The sequence below is a fragment of the Esox lucius genome, chromosome 9 (assembly GCF_011004845.1).
Source record: "Esox lucius isolate fEsoLuc1 chromosome 9, fEsoLuc1.pri, whole genome shotgun sequence".
NCBI classification, from domain to species: domain Eukaryota; kingdom Metazoa; phylum Chordata; class Actinopteri; order Esociformes; family Esocidae; genus Esox; species Esox lucius.
The window spans coordinates 20,434,895-20,459,481 of NC_047577.1; the positions used below are offsets into that span (position 1 = coordinate 20,434,895).

Below are 24,587 nucleotides of genomic sequence, written 5' to 3' on the forward strand. Positions count from 1 at the left end.
ACCGGTCCGTTCTGCTTTCACGACAAGTTCGCAAAGAATAAGACATCTAAATAAAATAAAAATGTATAAGCCCAAAATAAATCCTTTTGGAAGTGGATTACAAACATGTTTTACACAGTGTCATTATAACCGATAAGGTGGGGGTGGAGAAATTCGCATCGGACAAATCGTCAGTCGAGGTCTAATGAATAACGTCTTCTTTTTTACTTTACTCGTGTGACCAAACGTAATCAAGTCTTTTAATTGATAACCAGAATTCACATTCAAATTATTCAAGTGACGTTAGTTTTAATCGTTTGCAATGGATCTTTGGTGGCCTAGTGGGAATAAATCAGAACCGAAATGAGCAGTTATAACAATCACCTCTTCCCTCCACTCCCAAGGAACATTTACATGCCATGTTTGCGTTAGCTAGCACAGCCAGTCAAAGCAGCTGTGGACTTAGTTTGCCAATTCAATTTGTCGGATTTACCCATACGGAAAATATATGTATTTTAAATATATTATCTCTATACATTTGATTTATTTATGTCAAAGTGTTGCAATTGGATTCCTTTAAATATATTTCGAAAAATGGTATTATTAGAGGAAGTGTCTGGGGAGAGGGAAGTCTGGGCATCCCTGCTTAGACTGCTGCCCCCGCGACCCGTCCCCGGATAAGCGGAAGAAGATGGATGGATGGATGGTATTATTATAAATGCATGGCTGTTTTACGAACACGCAACTTTCCGCTCTCCTGTCGGGCGCCATACACACTGCTCCAAACAAAGATAAGCTAGTCTTACGAATGTCGCTGGAGTACGTAAAAATATCTTGCTGACTGTAAGATAACGCCTTTTGTAAATGTATTGCTAAAATGATTTTGCCAAGAGAGTCAAAGACAAGCTACAGGTCCTTCTGTCCTCAATATGAGATAACAACAACCACTCATTGCACTGACCATGGGAACAATAGTCAAGCCAGAGCACAGTTCATCACTCTCTCTTAGCAATTAAACTGTTTAGGAAAATAATATGAGCCCTGGTTAAATGTTTTATCAATTAACACTCAATTAATATACAAGTGATCACATGAGACATTCTGTCAACTCTACATGAGGTTAATGTGAAATAACAACATTTTATGAAAACATCCCTACAAAAACTAGATGGGAAATGATTGCTTACATTACTAGAACATACAAAAGCCTATGACAACAATCACTCGAACATAACAGGACCACAAGGTAAATCAATCATATTAATTTATAAAGCCCTTTTTACATCAGCCATTGTCACAATGTGCTTTTACAAAAACACGCAGCCTGAAACCCCAAGGAGCAAACAACAACAGTGTTGAATTTCAATGGCTAGGAAAAAAAGGCCCACATTTAGGAAGAAACCTAGAGAGGAACCAGGCTCAGAGGGGTGACCAGTCATTTACAGTAAATACATATGAAAAATGCATTTGGGAAAGTATTTTCTACACAAAATACATATTGTAATGAGACCATGTTTGTCAGTGTAATACATTGGGACAACATTTAAATTAATTTATACATTTTGAAATACATTTTGATACCTGAAATGTATTTTGAATCAAGCTGAAAGTTGTGTAAACGCTGTGTAATAGTGCAACAATTAAAGAATAATGTTTCTCAATGTAAAATTGTAGACAGTTTGGGGATCTCATCATCCATGGTACGTAATATAATTAAAAGATTCAGAGAATCCAGAGAAATCTCTGTACGCAAGGGAAAGGCCCAAAAATTGGATGGCCGTAATCTTTGGGCCCTCAGGCAGCACTGCATTAAAAACAGACACGGTTCTGTAGTGGACATCACTGCATGGGCTCAGGAACACATTGGAACTCACGGTCTGTGAACTCACTGTCTGGGATTTTTGTTTTAGATTCCGTCTTTCACAGTTGATGTGTACCTATGATAAAAATAACAGACCTGTACATGCTTTGTAAGTAGGAAAACCTGCAAAATCATCAGTGTATCAAATATTTGTTCTCCCCACTGTGGGGCAAGTGGGACACTTTTTTCTCATTAATAAATACCAATTACAAGGCCTGCTGGAATATGCATTTTAAAAGATTTGTACATACCAGTCAACAATATATTATTCCGTATCAATTCTTCATTGCAAAATCCTTTTCACACGTATCCTTATCTGGGGAACAGACAAGAAGATCATCAACATATTGGATAAGGGTGCTGCCATGTTTAAATTGGGACCCTTCCAAGTTATCTTTTAGCGCGGCCGCAAACACGGCAGGAGATTCACAATAACCTTGAGGCAATCTCGTCCACGTATATAATTTGCCGGAGAATTCAAATGCGAACCAAAATTGCAAATCCTTGTGCACAGGAATGCTAAAAAAAGCGTTAGCTAAGTCTACCACAGATTTTTTTTTACTATTTCCCGGGACTTGGGTCATAATTGTCTATGGATCAGAATCAATCGGTGCGCGTACGTATACTGCTTCATTAACTTTTTAAGATCTTGTACAAATCACCAAGCCACAGGTTGTCCATCTTTGGCTTTCTATACTGGGAAAATAGGAGTGCGACAGGGGCTGTTTGGACATGGAACAATTATGCCTTTCTCTAACAATGCTTTAAATACGGGAGCTATCCCTTCAATAGCCTCTGCTTTCAGCCTGGCATGGTCTATGGGGTCCTCTAGGTGTAACTACAAGAGGCTGTGCATTGTTAATTAACCCAACCCCATATTTATGCTGTGACCACAAGGAGGGTGGAGCTTCCACTAACCTAGGATCTATAGCAGCCACCTGGACTGCACAGTCATCATGCGGCACAAGATGTACTTCCCGTTTACCCAAAACGGTGCACCCAAACCTTTCTCTATAGGCTTGGGCTGCTGTGGAAAATTCCACTCCCACCATGTGACAAGGGACCCAATCCACTACATCATTGCACCCCCTCACCTAAGGACCCAAGCTTGCCCATGTGCCAAACACAGGTTTAGCGAGGGGGACATGGGGGTCCGACCCCTGCACATTGAAAAGGCGAGGCACCTCTCTCACATTTTGCACAGACCATGCACAAAAACCTCCCGAAGACCAGTATACATATTCCCCCATCAAAAAAATCACTTTTACCATCTTCAAACCACACTTTCTCAAAACCAACATCCTGACTTTCTGAAACCTTCGCCGAAAAGTCGCTCATATCCATAAATAAAGCCGAAAACGTCTCTACTCTATTCATCGCCTTATTTACCAACTCATGTGAAACAGCTCTAAGCCCTGTTCTTTCTAAATCCCATGAATAACAATAATCAACAGGCTACACACCATTTTGAACTGCTTGCAAAACAGCACGTTTAATTTGCATGCCTTTGTCTGAACATTCTAGTGTGATCCCTAACTGTGTCATCAAGTCCCTAGCTAACAAATTAACTGGTAATTATGGTTCTACCACTCAATTTTGGAAGCGGGTCCCATTACTGGGCTCTAAGGACAGAATATTCAGAATCAACCAAAAATGCAATATTTTTACCATTAATTGTAAGAAACATTGTGGGTTTAACTTGGTACTCTACGTTTTCTCTAAATGCTTGTACATTAAGTGTCTGCATAACATCAATATGTGCGGGGTCATGTAATGGATTGATCTCACCGAATTAATGTGTCCATGCCTGCCCCCTCTGACCATCAATACCCCTCTCCTTGGTAGTTTTTAGTCCTACGTGTTCTTGGGTTGTTCACTGTAAATCCACTGGAATTTAAATTGTCCCTATTCGTTCGTCCATCTTCTCTCGTGCCCTTTTCAGGACAATCGCAAATCCATTGTTCAAGCGAACCACAACGGAGGCAGGCATTGTCCGAATTGGAGGAGTTAACATAACCTTGTCCTCACCCTCGAGTTGGTGGTCGTCCTCTAGCTCTACCACGTCCTCGGCCTCCTTGATCGTAGCCGCTGTAGAAACCTAGTTTGGCCATCTGTAGTTTCGTTTTGCGCTTCCCTTTCTCATCTTTTTTCTTATCTTTTTGGCCCTCGTAGACTTTTTCAGCGTGCTTGATATACGGCCAAACGATTCCCATGCGGCTCTCGTCCAAGGCCACACAGTGCTCCTTTACATGTTTCTGCAAATCTGGGAGTAGACCTTCAACCAGTCTTATCTTACACTGTTGTTCCCAGGGAGAATCATTAGCCCCTTCTGGTTTTTGGCCCATCCCGCTGTGAATTTCAAATTCTTTCTCAAGTCTATTGTGATAGTCTGTGACTCTTTCCCCTGGTTTCTGTTTGCAGTCAGAAATTGTCTCCCAGTTCATCCATCTCTGGAAAAAGGCACCTACCCGTCCACACAGCGCCATAATTGTTAACCTGTATTGAGATCCCAATTATACGGAGAATTCTGCACGGGCCAGTCTCCTTTCACCCTTCCCCATCTGAGCTGCAGTGCTTTCATCATTACCATTTCCTCTTCAACTATATTTGGTTTATATTGTTCAAGCATCTGGAGAAAAACATAATTGAATTCCTCTCCTCCTTCCAAATCCCGGGTTGAGTAGCGAGGCGGCCACGTCTCTCAGGTCGGCAGGCAACCATGGGCTGTAGACGAAAATAGTTGAGGGTGCGTAGTCTTCACCTCCTGCGACCGGGTTTGAAACTTCTACCATCGGGAACCGACCTTCAGGCTGCACAAACGATGTCACGCTCCTGGTCCTCCCAGCAACTGGGGACGTCGCACCAAGGTCGGCCACGAGCGAAGAATACATCTTTAGGGCAGGAGGGGGACTATCTTGAGACAGCTTCGGTGGAATTCCTGCCCTCAGTTCAGGAACTGTTTCGGACTTTCGCACAGCATTATAAGAGGGAGGTCGGCCAGACGGAGGGCAGTCCAGGTCCACATCCACTCTAGTAGGAGAAGCCAGAACACATTGATCAGTAGTCCCTACTCTACTCTGCCTACATTTTTTATCAGTCTCTTCTTTCCACATACCATAAGCTTTCCGATCTACTTTCCGTCTCCCCTTCTGTATTTTCTTAATTTTCCCCATCTCGTATTCCTCCAACTTCTCTTTCAACCCATGCAACTGTCTTTGGCTAAAGCTGCCAAAACCAAAAATCTCCCAGAGATACAATTGTTCACATGTCCAAACACCATACTTATCTTTCATTATCTCTGCTGGCCCAAAGTAACTACGAGGGACCATGAATGGTTTACTGCCGCACTTACCCATGTTGCCGATTTATCCAGTTAATCTAGTTTACCTCAATCAACGTGCCCAGCATTCGTTAATAGGCCCGTCAGCCTGGAAGTGAGATACTATTAATGGTCCAACCTTTTACTGCAGATTTGAACTATAAGGTCCAGCCTTAATTGCAGATTTTTAACTATAAGGTCCAACCTTAACTGCAGATTTTTAAAAGGTCCAATATTTACTGCAGATTTTTAAACCGTGGTCTAACCGCTAAACGTATTGTGCTCTTACCTAAATACAATTTCCTCAGGAAGCCTGTACTGATAAGGCACGAGTCACAGCTCCACTCAGACACTCCTTCTCAACCCCTCAAAGGATAGCCCTCTTTCGGGGGAGGCTTGAGTTCCAGAGACCTCTCTCTAGCCGTGCACGGTAAACCTGTTTGGAAAAAGACTTGAACCGAGCAAGATTAGGATCCCGGACGAGCCCCCAAAGTGTGATGGCAATTTCTAAAGTCAAAATGATTAACGAAAATGGGAGGTAAGACAGAGGAAAACTCAAATGCACAATAAACAGTTTATTCTTGCAAGGAGAGAATACGCAGGTTACAGAGTAACAGTGAATAATCTCTAAAGCATTGGCTAGTACATTCAATACTTATAGAGAAAAGGGTGGGGGTAGGAACCTACATGGTCGTGCCATAAAACAACATATGTTACTTATACATCCTACCCCCTGTTGTGTATCTTCCTCTATCCTGTACTAAAACCCATTGATCTGCATCTGCCTCCCGTCCTGCTGAAGATTTACATTTACCTTGACACCTTATACTTCCTTTCCCACAGCACAACCAACATTCCTTTCCTCATCTAAACATGGGGGCTCAGTTATTTAATCAGTAAGAACACATCAATTAAAGAAATTTCCATAACACCCTCCTCGGACCATTGTTGGTAGGTACTCACCACTTTACCAGGAGCATTCCACATGCCTTGCCGTTTCAGAGTTGCTCTGACCCAGTCATCTGTCCATAAAGATTTGACCCTGTCTAAGTTTGTGCAGGTCTTTACTCCTGCCCATTTCTCCTACATCCAACATGTTGACTACAAGAACTAATTGTTCTCTTACAATCAAATCTACCCAGACATTGACGTGCCCTTATTTACTTCACCTGTCAGTGGTCACAATATTTTGGCGTATGTACCTAATTCCTGCGATACTGCGTTGGTTTGAGGCTACCTTCAAGACCGTTAATGTACCTTTGAGGGTGAATTTCAGAAATGTACACTATTCATACCCTTATTTCATAAATATTTTTGTTTGTGGGCCTAAACTGTATATAAACATGTCTACACAGGGCACAGCCGTAATGAGATCCTTATAATATTTTTTTTTTGTTGACAAAATACATTATTAGTAGAAGAATTGACACATATCTGATTGATCATAGGGGTTGTGTCTGCATGCCAAGCCATCACATCTCATGAATTTATTTTGATCTAAATTCATGAATCAAAATACAGTAGATGGGCTTGGGTTGCAAGGTGTATTATTCTGGTAGGGGGCCCCTGGACTTTAAGCCCCCCATTCCCCAAATCAACAGAAAGAAGAGGAACAGCGTCCTCTATTAGTCTCTATTTTGGTAAAACTGAGCATGAACATTTTTATATCAAATCATATTTATCTTGAATGTGTGTATTGTTAGGTACAAGCTATGTTTTTCTATTGTATTGTCCCAATTTAAATGTATTGTTATGACAACATAGGACACAGTATACAAATACATTTTCATTCTCCTGAATTTCAAAGGTTTTAGCAAGGGCTCACTGGACTGTTTTGGTACTCACATATGTACCCACATTTCTAACAAATTAAAGAGGAAGCTAATGAAACAATATAAAACTATTCTTTGTCTGTGGAGTGCTTCTATAAAATTATATAATATACTAAAGATAGAATGATGATTTGGACAGGCAGTGTCATATCTGTAACATTTTATTGTAGACTACTTTACATGCTAAGTTAGTTTTCATCAAGGGTTGATATGAAGTATCCTTTCCTTTCTCTCTTTGGTAACAATCTTTTCAAGAATGATTGAACTGTCTATTACGTAGGTGTCATAACATTAGCATTGACTCACTAGTCAGCACAATTCAATCATATATTCATAATAATAATAATATATTCAGACCTTGCCATTTACTGTCTGTTGTGCTACTCTTAGTTCGTGTGCTGTGTGACAACTCACGTGTGCTCCCTAAATCCAGGTTTGAGGGAGTGTTGTGGTCTGACTTGATTCTCTAAGCCTGTCTTAGCTCCTGTGGGCTGCTCTACAGTGAGGCATGTCCTTATGAATTTGTATCCATAAATATGATTAGGTTTGAATACATTGTGTGTCCAAGCCAAGGGCGGAGGAGTGGGTTTCTTATTGGGGGGGGGGGGGGGATTAAAATGTTTGCAAAATGTTCTTATTATTGTGGGGGGGACATCTGCAATCTATCTGCTTCTAACATTGAGGGGGACATGTCACACCCTTGGTCCAAACCCCGACTACAGGACCATCCAGGTTACCAAAGGTGGTGGCAGCGTTTATTACAATTTTTCTCTCTTGTGCACTGGCCACCAGATAGTGCTCACAGGAAATATCTATTGTTTTGAGATTAGGATTTAAATGGTAATGTTGCTTAAAGTACAAGCAGCAATTACAAACAGCAATTACAGTTGTGTTCATAAGTTTGCATGCTATGGCAGAAATTGTGAAATGTTGGCATTTAACTTTGAAAATATGACTGATCATGCAAAAAAACTGTCTTTGACATAAGGATAGTGATCATATGAAGCCATTTATTATCACATAGTTGTTTGGCTCCTTTTTAAATCATAAGAATAACAGAAATTACCCAAGACCCAGATAAAAACTTTACATAACTTTGAATGTTTGGCCTTGTTACACACACACAAGGTGACACATATAGTTGAAAATGGCAATTAAAGGTGAATCTCCAACACCTATGGCTTTTTAAATTGCAGTTAGTGTGTGTATACACTGCATGCACAATTATTAGGCAAATTGTATTCCTCAAGATTTATTTTATTGTTGAACAAACACAATGCTCTCAGTCAATCCAAAATATAATTGAACCTCAAACCTGAATGTTTAACAAAGGAAAAATGAGTTTTGATCTTTCACAGGGGAATACATGTGTGCACAATTATTAGGCAACAATTAGTTTGCAGAATTATTAGGCAACTAAATTACAAAAATTATTCATCTAACTTGCTTGTTTATTCTCCATGTTTAGAGTAAGTGTAACAAGTAAGTCACACAAACAAAGAGTAACGTGAAAATTAACATTTCTGACCTTTCAAAAATATTCAGTGACCAATATAGTCACCCTTCTTTTCAATAACTGCCATGAGCCTTCCATCCATGGAGTCTGTCAGTTTCTTGATCTGTTCACGATTAACTATCACTGAAGCAGGAACCACATCCTCCCAAATGCTGTTCAAAGAGGTGTATTGTGTTCCCTGACTGTAAATCTCACGTTTCAGAAGGGTCCACAAGTTCTCAATAGGATTTAAGTCAGGTAAGGAAGGGGGCCAGGTCATTATTCGGGCATCTTTGAGGCCCTTGCTTGCTAGCCAAGCAGTGGAGTACTTGGATGCATGTGATGGAGCATTGTCCTGCATAAAGATCATGGCCTTCTTGAATGCTGAAGACTTCTTCCTGTACCACTGCTTGAAGAAAGCATCTTCCAGAAACAGGCAGTAGGTATAGGAGTTGAGTTGGACCTTTTCTGGACCTTTTCAAAGCGAAAAGGTCCAACTACTTCATCCTTATTGATAGCAGCCCATACCAGTACCCCTCCTCCACCTTGCTGGCGCCTGACTCGAAGTGGTGCCGTGTGTCCATTAGTGATGGCCACAGGCCCATCCATCTGGTCCATCAAGAGTCACTCTCATTTAATCTGTCCATTAAATCTTCAGGTATTTCTTTGTCCAATCTATATGCTTCAACGTGTCAATCTTTTTCAGTGGGGTGGTCTTCTTTCAGCCTCATTGACCTTGGACATGTCTCTGAGCACCTGACACTTTACTTCTGGACACTCCAGGTAGGTTGCAGTTCTGGAATATGGTGGCACTGGAGGATAATTGGTTCCTGGTAGCTACATGTTTTACAATTCTTCTTAAGTCTTTAGCAGTTAATTTGCGTATTTTCTTCTCCATGTGTTTTTTGTACCCCAGTTGACTATTTGTAACAAAACGTTTGTCATGCATCAATAGTGTAGCTATTTCAAGAGTGTTGCATCCGTTTGAAAGGCATTTTACAATTTATGACTTTTCAGTGTCAGTTAAATCTCTTTTTTGGCCCATTTTACCTGAGGTCATGAAGCTGCATAATAATTATGCACACCTTGATATAAGGTATTATTCACTGTTGCCACACCCTCCCTTATTACACAAATACATATCACCTGAAAATGATTCAATCCAATGAGCATTCAAGTTTATATTTAATCTGCATAGAAATATTAATGCGATCAGCATACTCACATGCCTAATAATTGTGTACGCAGTGTAAATAATCAGTAATTTTGTTAGCTCTCACCAGGATTCACTGAGCAGGTTAGATACTGAGCCATGGGGAGCAGAAAATAACTGTCAAAAACATGCGTAACAAGGTAATGGTACTTTATAAAGATGGAAATGGATATGAAAAGATATCCAAACTCTTTTAAATGCCAATCAGTAAAGTTCAATCACTTATTAAGAAGTGGAACATTCTGGAATCTCTTGGTACCAAGCCAAGGTGGGGTAGACCAAGAAAGATTTCAGCCAAAATTGCCAGCAGAATTGTTCAGGATACAAAGTAAAACCCACAGGTAACCTAAGGAGAAATACAGGCTGCTCTGGAAAAAGACTGTGGTTGTTTCAAGGAGCACAATACAACGATGCTTGAACAACAACGTGCTGTATGGTCGAGTTGCCAGAAAGAACCCTTTAATGCGCCAATGCCGCAAAAATGCCCGGTTACAATATGCCCAACAACACCTTGACACGCCTCACAGCTTCGGGCACACTGCAATTTGGAGGGACTAGACGAAAATAGAGCATTATGGTCACAACCATAAGCACTATGTTTGAAGAGGGGTCAACAAGGCCTATAGTGAACAGAATATCATCCCCACTGTGAAGCATGGTGGTAGCTCACTGATGTTTTGCAGGTGTGTGAGCTCTAAAGACACAGGGAATCTTGTGAAAATGTATGGCAAGATGATTGCAACATGTTATCAGAAAATACTGGCAGACAATTTGCATTCTTTTACACAAAAGCTCTTAAAGGGATTGCTCCTAATCTCAGCTTGTTACCTGTCTAAGACACCTGTCCACAGAAGCAATCAATCAATCAGATTCCAAACTCTCCACCATGGCCAAGACCAAAGAGCTGTCCAAGGATGTCAGGGACAAGATTGTAGACCTACACAAGGCTGGAATGGGCTACAAGACCATCGCCAAGCAGCTTGGTGAGAAGGTGACAACAGTTGGTGCGATTATTCGCAAATGGAATAAACACAAAAGAACTGTCACTCTCCCTCGGTCTGGGGCTCCATTGCAAGATCTCACCTCGTGGAGTTGCAATGATCATGAAAACGGTGAGGAATCCACCCAGAACTATACGGGAGGATCTTGTCAATGATCACAAGGCAGCTTGGACCACAGTCACCAAGAAAACAATTGGTAACACACTACGCTGCGAAGGATTGAAATACTGCAGCACCGCAAAGGTCCCCCTGCTTAAGAAAGCACATGTACAGGCCCGTCTGAAGTTTGCGAATAAAAATCTGAATGATTCAAAGGAGAACCGGGTGAGTGTTGTGGTCAGATGAAACCAAAATCTTGCTTTTTGGCATCAACTCAACTCGCTGTGTTTGGAGGAGGAGGAATGTTGCCTATGACCCCAAGAACACCATCAAACATGGAGGTGGAAACATTATGCTTTGGAGGTGTTTTTCAGTGAGAGGACAGGACAACTTCACTGCATCAAAGGGACAATGAACAGGGCCATTTACCGTCAAATCTTGGGTGAGAACCTCCTTCCCTCAGCCAGGGCATTGAAAATGAGTCATGGATGGGTATTCCAGCATCACAATGACCCAAAACACACGGCCAAGGCAACAAAGGAGTGGCTCAAGAAGAAGCACATTAAGGTCCTGGAGTGGCCTTGTCAGTCTCCAGACCTTAATCCCATAGAAAATCTGTGGAGGGAGCTGAAGATTCGAGTTGCCAAACGTCAGCCTCAAAACCTTAATGACTTGAAAGATCTGCAAAGAGGAGTGGGACAAAATCTCTCCTGAGATGTGTGCAAACCTGGTGGCCAATGTGATGGAAATTCCATGTATCGACACTCGGAGTAAGGAACACAGAGACAAAGTTCTGGCACATTCTAACCGTTTTATTAACTATTATGCACATATGAGAGACGCGTCAACCGTTTACACACACATAATCATCTGAGGAGTCTCTGACTCAAAACATCATTTCAACAGTATATAAAGACAGAAAAGGGGTGTGGTAAGATGCTGCCATCTGCCCTGTCAATAAAACACATTTGTTCTTATCACACAAGTCAAATGCTATCTTCCCCCACCTTATCCTTCCTGCCATAATGTTTACTGTTGTGTTTACCTAAGCTTCACACAAAGGACAGCTCTCCTTCCTGGCATAAGTAACTTCTTCAATTCTAAGAGTTCTTACAGCATCTGGATTGACAATAGATGCCCCCTATGCAAATACCAGCTCCCCCACATTCCTTTACCTATCTAAACAATGGAACTCAAGTCCTTTAATCAGTAAGAATGCATCAGGCTTCAGAAACTTCCTCAACACCAACTACAAGAAACATCTGACCTCTGATTGCCAACAAGCGTTTTGCCACCAAGTACTAAGTCATGTTTTGCAGAGGGGTTGAATACTTATTTCAGTCATTAAAATGCAAATCAATTAATAACAATTTTGACGTGTTTTTCTGGATTTTTTGGTTGATATTTTGTCTCTCACTGTTTTCTGTCTCTCACATCATTATGTACTGATAATTTCTTTGTCAGTGGGCAAACATACAAAATAAGGGGGAATTGGGAAAAGGAAGATCAGTGACCAAAGTATAAATTCATTTAGAACCAATATGAGGATTAGGTCAGAAACATGCACACCAGCAGCCCGCTGGAGCTCATTTTGTAGGACTCTGGAAGTGCTCCTCCTGTTCTTCCTCACACAAAGCAGCAGATACTGGTCCTGCTGCTGGGTTGATGCCCTTCTACGGCCCTGTACAGCTTTCCTTGTGTATCTTGTATCTCCTCCATGCTCTTGAGACTGTACTGGGAGACGCAGCAAACCTTCCTGCGACGGCACAGTTGGACTGCCTGTGCAACATGAATGGGCTGCAGGTACCACCTCATGCTACCAGTCGTGACAAGGACACTAGCAAAATTAGAGAAGAATCAGTCAGATAAGGAGAGAAACATTGTCCACCACCTGCAAAACCGTTCCCTTTTTGGAGGTCGTATTTCTGTTGCCTCTCCAGTGCACCTGTTGTCACTTTCATTTGCACCCAACAGGAGACATTGATTCACAATCGCTTATGATACCTCCCTGGACAGATTGATATCCCAGAAGTTTAACTGACTTAGTGTTATACTGTGATGATTACATGTTCCCTTAATTTTTTGGAGCAGTGTATTTTCAGTGGAAGTGGAAACAGGCAAGAAATAAACAGTCACATCAATCAATCAGTCAGTCACATTTCATTTTGTCAAGCCCATTAAACATCAGACGTTTTCATAAAGTGTTTATACAGCAGTAATGTTGTACCTATGTGTAAAACCTTCATGTTCAGCTTGTGTTGTAAAACCTAAGGATGAGACATTTGCAAATTACCTTCATGTTAACATGAATAGAACATGGCTGAGCAAGCTAGCAAAGCACTGACCAAAAGAACAAACACTTGACTGGAGACAGAATACAGACAACTGGAGCCAGCTAATTACCATCCGAAGCCAGCTAACAGGAACTAGCTAATCGCTATCCCGTACAGTGCATCAATTGCAAAGATCCTAAACAATACAGTTACAAAATGTAATTATTTCAATCCTAGTGATATTGCCAGAGTGTTGATTTCGAAAATAGAAATATTCAGGTGTTCAGTACAGTAACATATTTGTTTTTTCAAAGGAATAGCACCACCATGGCATTTTACATTTAACATGGGTTTTATGTCTTATTTATAGTTATACAATTACTACAGTATGCTGTTTCAACCCTCTACATACACTCTAACAGACAAGTTTTCAAACTGTATCGACATTTCCAGTGTACTTTTGTACTTTACCGCACTGGAAAACAGGATAAATTATGAGAAAGAAAACATGTTTTTTCTTCAAGAGCCCCCGAAAACATGCAGGTGTTTGGATCGTCCAAACACAACGTGACCATGTCGCTCTGCCCCCTACTGGCCAACGGTGGAAAATGTCCATCAATATATGTCATTCATCCACATTTTAAATAAACAATATTTTATCCCAAATGTGACTCTACATTTTGTGTGCATCACACCTATTTGAAGACGCAAGCCACTGCAATACAACCATATGAATGATGTATCATTACGCAGCCTAACTTAAGTATTAATGGTTACTGCACTGTAATCATATTAACAAATGTGATTATTTTATGAATAATTTATATTACTTAGCCTATTGTTTATGCAAACTACTATCTACATGAATGCATGTCCTGCACCAACATTAACAACATTACTGTACAAACTGTGTGTTCCTGCAAAAAAAGATATTAACAGTACACACAGTTAATTACTGCATCATTCATTAAAGTTAAGGTTAGCATTTTTAACCGTTTGTTTATGTCTTTGTTCATCATCTGTTAATGTTAACTACAGTATCCGTAAATGTTGGTTCATGTACCCTTATTGGAAAGTCTTACCTATTCAGAGCAGGGATCATGGTTCTCTCCAATGGGCACTCTTTAAGGAACTGGGATACTGATATTTCAGAAAATGAGAATGTGTTTGCAATGAACGACTAAGTAAATTAGGGGAAAAGGAAATGCAATTAAATGATACCCACATTCAAACATTTAAAAGTTTCTCTCCTGTGTGCACTTTTTGATACCTTGCACATAGGGTATAAATAATACTACTGCCCTTGCCAGAAGAAGGTCTCTATTAGATCAAATGGACCAATCACCAGAGGCCTAATACAGGAGTAATAAACTCTTTCAACAGTCAAAACTGTGAAAATATTTGATTTAAGGTAAAACGTATCATGGGATTTGGCTGCTGCTGTAATGCATACTTTCTCAAAATGTTTTGTTTAACAATGCATCTTGCAATTTGTTATGGTTTCATACATTTGCTAAGTAAAATATATTCTTCATTCTTTATTTTTTGTGTCAGGCTGAACTTATTACACTCCTGATAGCAATTTCATCCTGATAAAACAATTACCATATGAAAAGTAATGCATACCAGACCAGAATGGCTGGATGCTGGTGATGAATAGATAGCCTCTCAAGTCAATGGGACACATTGAACCTGTGCTAAGGTGAGTTAATGTGTGTCCCATTGACTTGAGAAGCGGACACATTATATTTGGTTGATCACCAGGATCCAGATAGTCACGCCATCTCACAGAGTTGGATGGTTATAAACAAATTAGAAAAAAGGCCAATGAAACCATCCCTTCATACAGACTATGTAGATGTGGGTATTATCTTAGAATACAGTTGGACATTTATTTTTGCTCAAAGACCATGACGGGAAGGGCATTGTTTAACATGACTTGGGCTAAAAAGTATCTTGTGAAACACAAGACTTGGGCTATGTAGATTAATTCTATGGCTCACAGAAGCACGCTAAACTGTAATTATTTATACCATATATCCTTTGCTTGCCTTTGAAATATAGACAAACTAAAATAACAGAAGATATCTAAAACTTTACCTTTTAAATCCTAATCTCAAAACAATGCATATCTCCTGTGAGCACTATCTGGTGGCCAGTGCACAAGGGAGAAATACTGTAATAAACGCTGCCACCACCTTTGGTAACCTGGATGGTCCTGTAGTCGGGGGTTTGGACCAAGGGCGGGACATGTCCCCCCCAATGTTAGAAGCAGATAAATTGGTCACCCCCACAATAATAAGAACATTTTGCTAACATTTTAATTGTGCCCCCCCCCCCCCCAATAAGAAACCCACTCCTCTGCCCTTGGCTTGGACACACAATGTATTTAAACCTAATCATATTTATTGATACAAATTCATAAGGACATGCCTCACTGTAGAGCAGCCCACAGGAGCTAGAACAGGCTTAGAGAATCAAGTCAGACCAGAACACTCCCTCAAACCTGGGTTAGGGAGCACACGTGAGTTGTCGCACAGCACACAAACTAGGAGTAGCACAAAAGAGAGTAAATGGCAATGCCACATCTAATAGAAATAGTCAGACCCAGGTGTAACAGGATGAAATGATAAAAAAATAAGCATCAGCCCATGTCATGCTTTTCAGAAGTTGCTACACTAATTTATATAAGCAACTGAGACGCAACTGAAGTTCAGACTTCCAGCTTTAATTCAAGGGGCTGAACAAAAATATCATATGAAACGTTTAGGAATTGTAAACATTTTCATACACAGTCCCCTTATTTCAAATGTAATTGGACAAATAAACACAGTCATGTATACATTTTTAATTGTTAATACTTTGTCGAGAATCCTTTGCAGGCAATACTTCAATGAATGCTTGCAGCCTGGAACGCATGGACATCACCAAATGCTGGTTTCCTCCTTTGTGATGCTTTGCCAGGCCTTTACTGCAGCTGTCCTCAGTTGTTGTTTGTTCGTGGGTCTGTCTGCCTTAAATATTGTCTTCAGCAAGTGAAATGCATGCTCGATAGGGTTGAGATCCGGGGCCTCGTGTATCAATCGTGCGTACGCACAACTATGTTCGTAAACCATGAGTACGTCAGTTTGACGCAAAGTTGGCATATATCAATGTTGAACTTGAAGGGAAATTGTGTGTATCTCTACACAAATTTCAACCAATGCGTATGCACAGCCTAGCGGTTGAATTGAAGAAATACCACGCTATTTCGGAAAAGCTGGTAGATGAATGTCAACTGAATTACATGGGAAGAATATTATCAATAGAAATATGAATAGCTTACAGGAATGGGCAAACTCTTTCCTGCAACATCGTAGGCTTTCAGGCTACGGATGTAGCAAGCGTCAAAACCCTACAGCCTGTAGCTGGCCTAAAACTGTTAGGACTAATAGGTTGTAAAAGGTACCCGTTTCAGTGGGCAGATCAGTTAGAATACAATACGAACAATCGCCCCATGTGCATGTGCGTAAAGCAACACATTTGACTTTGCATATTTTACCGTCGCACTACGATCTGCGACGTGGGGCCGCCCTCCCGTGGGCTCACCACCCACAGCAGGGACCATAAGGGGCCGGTGCGAAGAGGATCGGGCGGCAGTCGAAGGCAGGGGCCTAGACAACCCGATCTCTGGACACGGAAACTAGCTCTAGGGACGTGGAATGTCACCTCGCTGGCGGGGAAGGAGCCTGAGTTAGTGCGTGAGGTTGAGAGGGTCCAATTAGAGGTAGTCGGGATCACCTCTACGCAAGGCTTGGGCTCTGGAACCACACTCCTTGAGAGAGGATGGACTCTTCACCACTCTGGAGTTGCCCATGGTGAGAGGCGGCGGGCTGGTGTGGGTTTGCTTATAGCTCCCCAGCTCTGCCGCCATGTGTTGGAGTTTACCCCGGTGAACGAGAGGGTCGTTTCCCTGCGCCTACGGGTCGGGGATAGGTCTCTCAATGTTGTTTGTGCCTACGGGCCGAACGGCAGTGCAGAGTACCCGACCTTCTTGGAGTCTCTGGGAGGGGTGCTGGAAAGTGCTCCGACTGGGGACTCTATTGTTCTACTGGGGGACTTCAACGCCCACGTGGGCAACGACAGTGACACCTGGAGGGGTGTGATTGGGAGGAACGGCCCCCCTGATCTGAACCCGAGCAGTGTTCAGTTATTGGACTTCTGTGCTAGTCACAGTTTGTCCATAACGAACACCATGTTCAAGCATAAGGGTGTCCATCAGTGCACGTGGCACCAGGACACCCTAGGCCGCAGGTCGATGATCGACTTTGTTGTCGTCTCATCTGACCTGCGGTCGTATGTCTTGGACACTCGGGTGAAGAGAGGGGCGGAGCTGTCAACTTATCACCACCTGGTGGTGAGTTGGATCCGATGGCGGGGGAGAAGCTGGACAGACTCGGCAGGCCCAAGCGTACTGTAAGGGTCTGCTGGGAACATCTGGCCGAGTCTCCTGTCAGAGAGATCTTTAACTCCCACCTCCGGCAGAGCTTCGACTGGATCCCGAGGGAGGCTGGAGATATTGAGTCCGAGTGGACCATGTTCTCCACCACCATTGTCGAAGCGGCCGCTCGGAGCTGTGGCCGTAAGGTCTCCGGTGCCTGTCGAGGCGGCAATCCCCGAACCCGGTGGTGGACACCGGAAGTAAGGGATGCCGTCAAGCTGAAGAAGGAGTCCTATCAGGCCTGGTTGGCTTGTGGGACTCCTGACGCAGCTGACGGGTACCGACAGGCCAAGTGGGCTGCAGCCCGGGTGGTTGTGGAGGCAAAAACTCGGTCCTGGGAGGAGTTCGGTGAGGCCATGGAGAAGGACTATCGGCTGGCCTCGAAGAGATTCTGGCAAACCATCCGGCGCCTCAGGAGAGGGAAACAGTGCCCTACCAACGCTGTTTACAGTAGAGGTGGGCAGCTGTTGACCTCAACTGAGGATGTCGTCGGGCGGTGGAAGGAGTACTTCGAGGATCTCCTCAATCCCGCTGTCACTTCTTCCATTGAGGAAGCAGAGGATGAGGGCTCAGAGGTGGACTCGTTCATCACCCGGGCTGAAGTCACTGAGGTGGTCAAGAAACTCCTCTGTGGCAAGGCACCGGGGGTGGATGAGATCCGCCCTGAGTACCTCAAGTCTCTGGATGTTGTGGGGCTGTCTTGGTTGACACGCCTGTGCAACATCGCGTGGCGGTCGGGGACAGTGCCTCTGGGATGGCAGACCGGGGTGGTGGTCCCTCTTTTTAAGAAGGGGGACCGGAGGGTGTGTTCCAACTATAGTGGGATCACACTTCTCAGCCTCCCCGGGAAAGTCTATGCCAGGGTTCTGGAGAGGAGAATACGGCCGATAGTAGAACCTCGGATTCAGGAGGAACAGTGTGGTTTTCGTCCGGGCCGTGGAACACTGGACCAGCTCTATACCCTCTACGGGGTGTTGGAGGGTTCATGGGAGTTTGCCCAACCAATCCACATGTGTTTTGTGGATTTGGAGAAGGCATTCGACTGTGTCCCTCGCGGCATCTTGTGGAGGGTGCTTGGGGAATATGGGGTCCTGGGTCCTTTGCTAAGGGCTGTCAGGTCCCTGTACAACCGAAGCAGGAGCTTGGTCCGCATTGCCGGCAGTAAGTCAGACTTGTTCCCAGTGCATGTTGGACTCCGGCAGGGCTGCCCTTTGTCACCGGTTCTGTTCGTAATTTTTATGGACAGAATTTCTAGGCGCAGCCTGGGGCCGGAGGGTGTCAGGTTTGGGGACCACACAATTTCGTCTCTGCTCTTTGCAGATGATGTTGTCGTGTTGGCCCCTTCTAACCAGGACCTTCAGCATGCGCTGGGACGGTTTGCAGCCGAGTGTGAAGCGGTGGGGATGAAAATCAGTACCTCCAAATCCGAGGCCATGGTCCTCAGTCGGAAAAGGGTGGCTTGCCCACTTCAGGTTGGTGGAGAGTGCCTGCCTCAAGTGGAGGAGTTTAAGTATCTAGGGATCTTGTTCACGAGTGAGGGAAGGATGGAACGGGAGATTGACAGACGGATCGGTGCAGCTTCTGCAGTAATGCAGTCGATGTATCGGTCTGTCGTGGTGAAGAAAGAGCTGAGCTCTCGATTTACCAGTCAATCTACGTTCCTACTCTCACCTATGGTCATGAGCTTTGGGTCATGACCGAAAGGACAAGATCCCGGATACAGGCGGCCGAAATGAGCTTTCTCCGCAGGGTGGCCGGGCGATCCCTTAGAGATAGGTTGAGAAGCTCGGTCACCCGGGAGGAGCTCAGAGTTGAGCCGCTGCTCCTCCACATCGAGAGGGGTCAGCTGAGGTGGCTTGGGCATCTTTTTCGGATGCCTCCGGAACGCCTTCCTGGGAAGGTGTTCCGGTCCCGTCCCACCGGGAGGAGACCCCGGGGAAGACCTAGGACACGCTGGAGGGACTATGTCTCCCGGCTGGCCTGGGAACGCCTCGGTGTCCCCCCGGAAGAGCTAGAGGAAGTGTCTGGGGAGAGGGAAGTCTGGGCATCCCTGCTTAGACTGCTGCCCCCGCAACCCGGCCCCGGATAAGCGGAAGAAGATGGTATGGTATGGTATTTTCTTGTACGTTTTTTCTGACCGGTCACCACCTTGCTTTGTGTATCGACTGAAATTACATAGTCAAAGGGCTAGTTTGGATACCTTATATGGGTAAATAGGCGTTCTTTGGGTGGAGACCGTATGCTCGTTCACGTACGCAGAAGTAAACTATGGGTCTGATTTATCAACGGAAGCATGAGGGTGTTGCGTACGCAGTTGGATAAATCCCAATATTTTTTGTGAGCACGCAAATCGTAGAATTTCCACATACGCCAGAATTTAGTTAGAAACGTATGTACGTAAGATTGATAGATGAGGCCCCTGGGCGGTTTGTGCAAGGATAATAAAAAATCCTACAATCATTTGAAAATTATTTTTGGCAGTATGAATATATATTTTTTGATTTTGAGAAACATCAGCGAAAGTAGTAGCTTTTCATTTACAGCTGCCTTACAAATATTTGGTTTTTAATGACTATACAGAGAAATGAATTGAGTATCACGCTTTACATAACATATCTAAATTACTGTGCATGTAATAAATAATGAAACATAATAACAACATAATACAATGTTTCAACTTCTGTAGTTCTAATGTTATAGTGTACTCCAGCGTATGTAGCAATTTACATGTTACACTGCTGTTACACGTAGTTTTCTACCTTCAGCTCATATTTGTAAAACCAATCAATTAAAAGACAACTATTACGTTTGGTTACATGAGTTAAGTAAAAACAGAAAAGACATTAGGACGCACTGACTAACGATTTCTCCGATCCGAATTTGTCCACAACCAAATTATTGTTTTTGAAAAACGTTTTATAATCCACTTCCGAAAGAATTAATTTTGGTCTGATATAAAAAAAAGAAAACATAATTTCACCAATAAAATGGAAATGTTATTCAGATGTCTTGTTAATTGCGAATCTTCAGTGAAAGCTGAACATATTTTCCAAAACTGACCGGTTAGAGAAATTGGTAAATTGATTATTTGCTGCCCGTACGAAATGAACGCGCCACGACCCTCAAACTACTATTACGTTTCGTTTTAGAATTTTAGAATATTACCCACAATTGAACATGTTTCATTATATATTCAAACTCTTCAACAGTACGTACCTAGAATGGAAAACGTGAGTTATTCTTTTACAATTTTCTTGTTTTACAAAGGGAAACATGTTAGTCCAGACGTTGGACATGCAAGCTATAATGCTGGTTAGGCAAAACGGCCTGAGGATATGTGATATTTCATCCATCGTGGTTCTAACCGGACATTTAATTGTCTAACAACCTTCTATAGAGCCTTCTAAATGACATTGTGGATGTATTTAAAATGTAATGTAAATGCAGTGAATTAACGTAAATTGTAGAAGGCTACACCTCCTTGTATCTGCAGGGTGCCAAGATCCATACTGTCCATAGTTACAGTGACTTACAGGTCCAAGTTAAAGTGGCTTGCAAGGCTGGAACTGCTGACCAGTTCAAGGCCAAGGTCCTCTGGAAGTCCATCCTGTGTGCTGACCCTAGAAACCCTTCTGCAATCAGGATGGTCCTGAGGAGGGTTGGTTGTTCAGGCTCATGTCAAAAGACTGATTTGGCATCTGAGCTGATCCAGCAGGCTTTGCTGTCCCAGAATGCCGTGCAGCAGAAGGAGGCCATCACCAAACCATGTCAGGTGTCCTCCTTCCTTTCCTGGAAGCAGATGAGGGATAGCCAGGATCAGGAACTGAAACAGTCCAACCACAAGAGGCCAAAACTGGTGGTCAAGGGCCCCAGGAGCATTCTCTCTCAGAAGCAGCAGCAACAGAGGAACAAGCCCACTGGTACATCAATTCAGGCATCTGGCAGCAGGGGGCGCAAGAGAGTAGCAAGCCAGGATGAATAACGAGAAGCCCTCCTATACACTTACATTCATACACGCACATATTAGGGTTTGGGTCAACTCTATTTCAGTTCAGTCAATTCAGGAAGAAACTAAAATTCACATGCTAAATTCCACTTCTTTCTCATAAGAGGCAATGAGGAAAATTGGAATTGGAAAGTCAGTTTATTTTACTTGTTGAATTAACCTAAGGAACCTAAGGAATTTAACCCAACAAATACACACACGCAAAAAGACACAAAGATTACTTCTTAAGGATTGCAGCAGGATTGCGGCCTCATACTATTCAGTAAAAAAAATCAAAACATTAATTAGCATACAACCAGACAGTCATGAGTTGTTATTCTAAATCTACATACTGTATATTCCACACTGGCTACACCAGCCCCATATATATGTCTAGTTCTCCCTGGGTGATTACAATATAACAATCCAAGAAATATACAACACTATAAATAGTTTATGGTGAGGGTGTAGGATTCATTGTGGAAATAGGGACTCATATACAGTATTTACAATAAGTTCCGTATCTGTGCAGAGATGGTATCACATTTGACACTTTACCCCAGCAACTGTGAACATGAAGTAACACCGGCACAGAATGTCACTTTCAAAGTGTAGTTACATTTCATGTCATAATATTCCCTGTCTTCCCAGTTTAGGTTCTGTAGCTTATGTGTTAGTTATCATTTCTGTTAATCTAAAGGTATAGGTTCAATATACAATATATTTTATTACAACAAAAAAGAGCAGGGTATAGCTCAGATGGTTGTATTATTATTATACAACAATAATGTATATTTAAATGGAAGTGGTTATTAATAAACGTATGTTCAGTGACACATAACATCAGTGGGATACATCCACAAACTGCAGAATGGATGTAGGATAGAAGCAGTGACAGAGGAGACCACAATGGGGGAGGGCAACCCAAAAGGTATTTGGCATAGACTGCAGGATGATGCGGACCATGATGCTGGAGCTAGATTGGGACAGACAGGCTCCTCTTCGCCTTCCTCTATGCCCAGCTATGGCTGGTGCTCTGCTACCGCCACAAGCGCTTCAGCTATCAGACGGCGTTCCTCTTCCTGTGCCTGCTGTGGGCCGCCCTCCGCGCCCTCCTCTTCTCCTTCTACTTCCGCGACTGCGTCACGGCCAACGCGCTGGGGCCCTTCGCCTTCTGGCTGCTCTACTGCTTCCCCGTCTGTCTGCAGTTCTTCACGCTGAGCCTCATGAACCTCTACTGCGCCCAGGTTGGGACAGGATTGGCTCCCAGGGGCCACCTTGAGGGAGGAGGGTCTTGGAGAGGGACATTGGCCAAATTGATGCAATTTTGGGTGTCCATTAGGGTCTTAAATGAGGATTATAGTTGGATGGCTTTCATTTAGATATTCATACGCCATAGTTCTGAGTACCAATGCATGTTAACACATTGATGCGTGAGTGTTGTATACAAGAATTGGCTGTGAGGAGGAGTGGAGGCAGCTCAAGAAAAAAGACAGGAGTAAATGTGTGAAATCGTGACAAAGGAAGAATTATATCAATGTTTTAATAATTCAGTGGCTTAGCAAAGCTGTTTCTTGTTTAATTGCAGACTCAGCATTTAATTGTTATATAATCATATAGTTCATATGATGCTGCTTTTCAATGGACGATGGATCACTATCGGATGCATATCATTCAGTGGTGTCACATACTGTGATTCAATGATTGACAGTCAAATCACATATTTAACCTAACCTGTTTCACGTCGGCATAGTCAGCCAAAAAAGCAAGCAACGCAGAAAGAAAAGCACAGGGGCCAGGAAATACTCACGAGACGGAGGACAGCCAGGCTCATTAAACAGCATTCGTCTACAGACGCCAGTGTTTTTTAGCTCATTTGAAATGTTCAGCCCCACTGTTGGCAATAAAAGGTCATTGCTACATGTATTCTCAGCATTAGCTCCATTCACATGCTGCTCTTATAGATAATACAGACTGGCCTTACTGGTTCGATGTTCACATCAGGTCATGAGTTGGTTTTGGTGCTTTTCATAGTAATTGATAAGAGGTCAGTCAACGTAGTTAAAAAAGGGTTCCTGTTTGTTGATGAAATCCTTCCACATATCTGATCTGGTGTCAGCCTTAATTCACTAACTGGTTCCTTCACCGAGAGGCCACGTTGTGGAATGTGAGGCCATCTATAAAAAAGCTTAAGCTAAAGTGAATATAGATCTAAAATCATTGAAAACACACAAGCAAAACTGCAACAGAATGCCTCACAAAGAAGAAAGGGGAGGGTAATGCAATGTAAGAGAGTTAAGAAACGACTACATTGCATTACCCTCCCCTTTCTTCTTTGTGAGGCATTCAGTTGCAGTTTTGCTTGTGTGTTTTCAATGATTTTAGATCTATATTCACTTTAGCTTAAGCTTTTTAATAGATGGCCTCACATTCTCCACAATAATTTTATGATATAATTTGGAATTCATTGTTCACTCCATGGCGAGTTGGCCAGGCCCTGAGGTAGCAAAGCAGCCCCAAACCATAACGCCACTGTAACCAATCATTACAGTTGCAATGAGGTGATTCTGTTCAAAGGGAGTGTTTCGTTTTTGCTAAACATGGCACCTGGCATTGTGGCCAAATAATGCCTCCTTTGACTCATCTATCCAGGGCACATAGGCCCTCATTAATGAAACGTGCATTTCATCAACATTCGTACCATGATTTCACAGACAGAGCTGGTATTATCAATATTATCTTTATCACATCCTTACAATCAAACTCACATCTGGTGAAAATACATGCATTTTTAAGTTTTGAATTGCCTTGGTGTATGTAATGCACCAAACGTCAACTGCATTAGTTACACATTCTTTGTAGCTTAGTGTTCACATCACTTAAACCACATCTTCGATCACATTTGCAGATGAAGGAAAGAGAGCTAGTCTACATTCCCAAAAGTAATTAATGAAGTACAGTATTGGGAAGCATCTTATCCAAACTATTTTTGGGGGGCAAATCATTCTTGCTGGGTGGCAAAGCCCTCATGCCGCCGGGTCTTTGTACAT

The 24,587-nt window shown here is 42.7% G+C and overlaps 1 protein-coding gene across 1 annotated transcript; it reads left to right on the forward strand.

Annotated features, from left to right (window-relative positions):
• The first annotated feature begins 21,195 nt into the window (after nt 1–21,195).
• LOC105010326 lies at nt 21,196–22,974 on the forward strand. Its single transcript, XM_010869673.3, has 2 exons — nt 21,196–21,513; nt 22,518–22,974. The coding sequence occupies exons 1-2, from the start codon at nt 21,196–21,198 to the stop codon at nt 22,917–22,919; spliced, it is 720 nt and encodes a 239-aa protein (XP_010867975.2). The 3' UTR covers nt 22,920–22,974.
• The last annotated feature ends 1,613 nt before the right edge of the window (nt 22,975–24,587 follow it).